This window comes from Oncorhynchus keta, chromosome 12 (assembly GCF_023373465.1).
Source record: "Oncorhynchus keta strain PuntledgeMale-10-30-2019 chromosome 12, Oket_V2, whole genome shotgun sequence".
Taxonomy (NCBI): Eukaryota; Metazoa; Chordata; class Actinopteri; order Salmoniformes; family Salmonidae; genus Oncorhynchus; species Oncorhynchus keta.
Window position 1 is genome coordinate 475167 of NC_068432.1, and position 2523 is coordinate 477689.

A 2523-nucleotide genomic window follows, 5' to 3' on the forward strand; every position below is an offset into this window, starting at 1 on the left:
ATTGATGTGTGCGCATCGTTTTAGGTTACATTGTTAGCTAACCCATTTACAGGATTTCCCCAAAGAATAAGTGACCTATTATATTAGAGTCTAAATTGTTATGCATGCTTTTAAATTACTGTAATATATGTAAATGTAGCACCTATTTCCCATTACTCAGTAAAACAATCATTTTCCCCATGTTCTTAACCATATTGACTGGGTGGGTGTCAAATTAAAATTGCAAAACATTTCACAGAGCTTAGACTAACTGCTGTTGGAGTACTGGTGGAATTCCACCTCCAATTCAAAGGGAATCCTCCACGCCTAAACCGGCCTAAACTCACTCAAATGCAAAGTGTGACACGGTCACAGAAACAACCAATCAGAGCAGACGTGGGTGTCGCTGTAGTACTATAAATTGACCAGGTGAGACAGGTGGCAGGTTGTGATGCACCTGTACTGGACACAAAATAGAACAGAGTGAAAGGCAAAATTCACCTCTCAGCTCGAAGCAGAGGAACAGATAATACTGAAGAAAAGCGAGATCCAAATTTTTTTTTTTTTACCAGAGCCATTTATCAGACTGAAGAGACCAGCTGCCAATCCAAGGACCAGTCTGTGGGTGAGCATGACGATGTTTGTGCCACAGAGCCTCTCTCCAACTTCATGTGGGACCCAGTACCCCAGTCTGGGACAGGAGTCTCCAGAGTTCAGCCTGTACAGCGACAGCTTCTACAGCCCTCTAGCCGTGTCTAGCCTGCAGCAGGCCACCCCTCCTGCCTATGACCTGGGAGACTACACCAGCTCTTCTACCAATCCTTACCTGTGGTTCAATGGCCCAGAGCTCAACAGTGTTCCCTACATAGAGGGACCCACGGGGCCAGCTTGTGGGCCCTATGTGCCCCAACACTGCAACATGCAAAGGCCCTATCTGGGTGCTGATGGGCCGGGGGTTGTGGTAGGGGACCTGAGCTGGTTTTCCATGCCCTCTCAAGAAGAGCTGATGAAGCTAGTCAGGCCACCCTACTCCTACTCTGCCCTTATTGCCATGGCGATCCATGGGGCCCAAGAGAGACGGCTCACCCTGAGCCAGATCTACCAATATGTAGCAGACAACTTCCCCTTCTACAACAAAAGCAAGGCCGGGTGGCAGAACTCTATTCGCCACAACCTCTCCCTCAATGACTGCTTCAAAAAGGTGCCCCGAGATGAGGATGATCCAGGTAAGAACATTTCCTTTGTTTTAAAAAATTGGTCTTAATTTCAAGGTGTTCCAAGAGAAATGTATACATTTGTAACCTTTAAAAAAATGGTGTAATGTGTCTCAGACAGATATTAACTCTTGCCCAATCCTTAACAAACATGTCTTATGTGTCTCCTTATAGGCAAGGGTAACTATTGGACCTTGGACCCCAACTGTGAGAAGAGGTTCGACAACGGCAACTTCCGTCGCAAGAGGAAGAGGAAGTCAGAATCCCTGCCTGGCGACGGGGGCTCCTCAGGTTCTGAGTCATTAGAGTCCAGCCCCAAACACCCCAACAACATGAGTGACGTGTCCAGCTCCTCTGACCGCGGCCCCTCCCCCATCTCCTCAGCTCCCTCCCTCTGCCTGAACAGCTTCCTGTCTCAGATGGCTTAAGTGGGGACGGTATCAAACACAGTAGAGGCAGATACCCTCCACAGACCCAGGCTGTCTATAGAGGTACCCCAACGGGCCTCTCCGTCCCAGGGATACGGCTCCTACTCTCCCAACGCTACAGTGCCTCACTGGGAAGTCCATATGTCTCCTCCGCAGCACCCTACCATCCCTTCCTCCCCTCCCCTCTACCCTGGGGGCTACAGGGACTCTGTCCGCTCCCTGCTCAGCAACCAGCTATACCCAGCCTTGGACACTATACTTTACCAACAGGAAGGCACAGAGGTGTAAAGCACAACTGATAGAGCCACTCTACTCCATAGGGCAGGCTGCCTTTGGGCAAACTCTCACTACAATATCTTCCTCAGCAGAGAATTAAACTTCACTGAACACATACTAAAGAGGATGATTTACAATGTTTTTTTCCCCTCTCTCTTAATTGATTGTACGTATGTATATTGTTTGCTGTTCCATATACTGTTTTTATAATATGAACTCAACTATCTGTAAAACATTTGAGGGATTCTTGGATTCAAACATTTTTAAAGTGGGTTTTGTATGTGATGTACGTAAATGTCCTGTCATCAAGCTTTTTACAATTTTTTTTAAATAAAAAACAACAACAATAAGAAATTCTCACTGCTATTTTTCTGGGAGTATTTATTGCATGAAAACAGATTTAAAGAGGCAAATACAGATTATGGTCACACTTCAAAACATGATTAATTCTGAAATAACTATTTAGGATGGTACATTATATCATGCAGTTTGATCAAGATCTGATTGCCAGTGCTTTTGATTGAGATAAGACAAGTCAAGCTCGCATTACAGTCAATGATCTGAGAGACGGGGTGTGAAATGAGTGAGGCAAAGAAACCGTTAAACACTGAACGGGAGGGGAACAG

At 45.9% G+C, this 2523-nt stretch overlaps 1 protein-coding gene across 1 annotated transcript; it reads left to right on the top strand.

The window, feature by feature from the left end:
• Window positions 1-423: 423 nt before the first annotated feature.
• Window positions 424-2257, top strand: LOC118370394 (forkhead box protein I1-ema-like). Its single transcript, XM_035755376.2, has 2 exons — window positions 424-1205; window positions 1368-2257. Exons 1-2 carry the CDS (start codon window positions 611-613, stop codon window positions 1619-1621), a joined length of 849 nt encoding a protein of 282 aa, XP_035611269.1. The 5' UTR covers window positions 424-610; the 3' UTR covers window positions 1622-2257.
• The last annotated feature ends 266 nt before the right edge of the window (window positions 2258-2523 follow it).

Bases quoted from the DNA above. Each gene is read 5' to 3' on its own strand.
- LOC118370394 (XM_035755376.2), top strand. From the start codon at position 611: ATGACGATGTTTGTGCCACAGAGCCTCTCTCCAACTTCATGTGGGACC. The intron at 1,206-1,367 runs GTAAGAACATTT...GTCTCCTTATAG, and splicing joins CCGAGATGAGGATGATCCAG to GCAAGGGTAACTATTGGACC.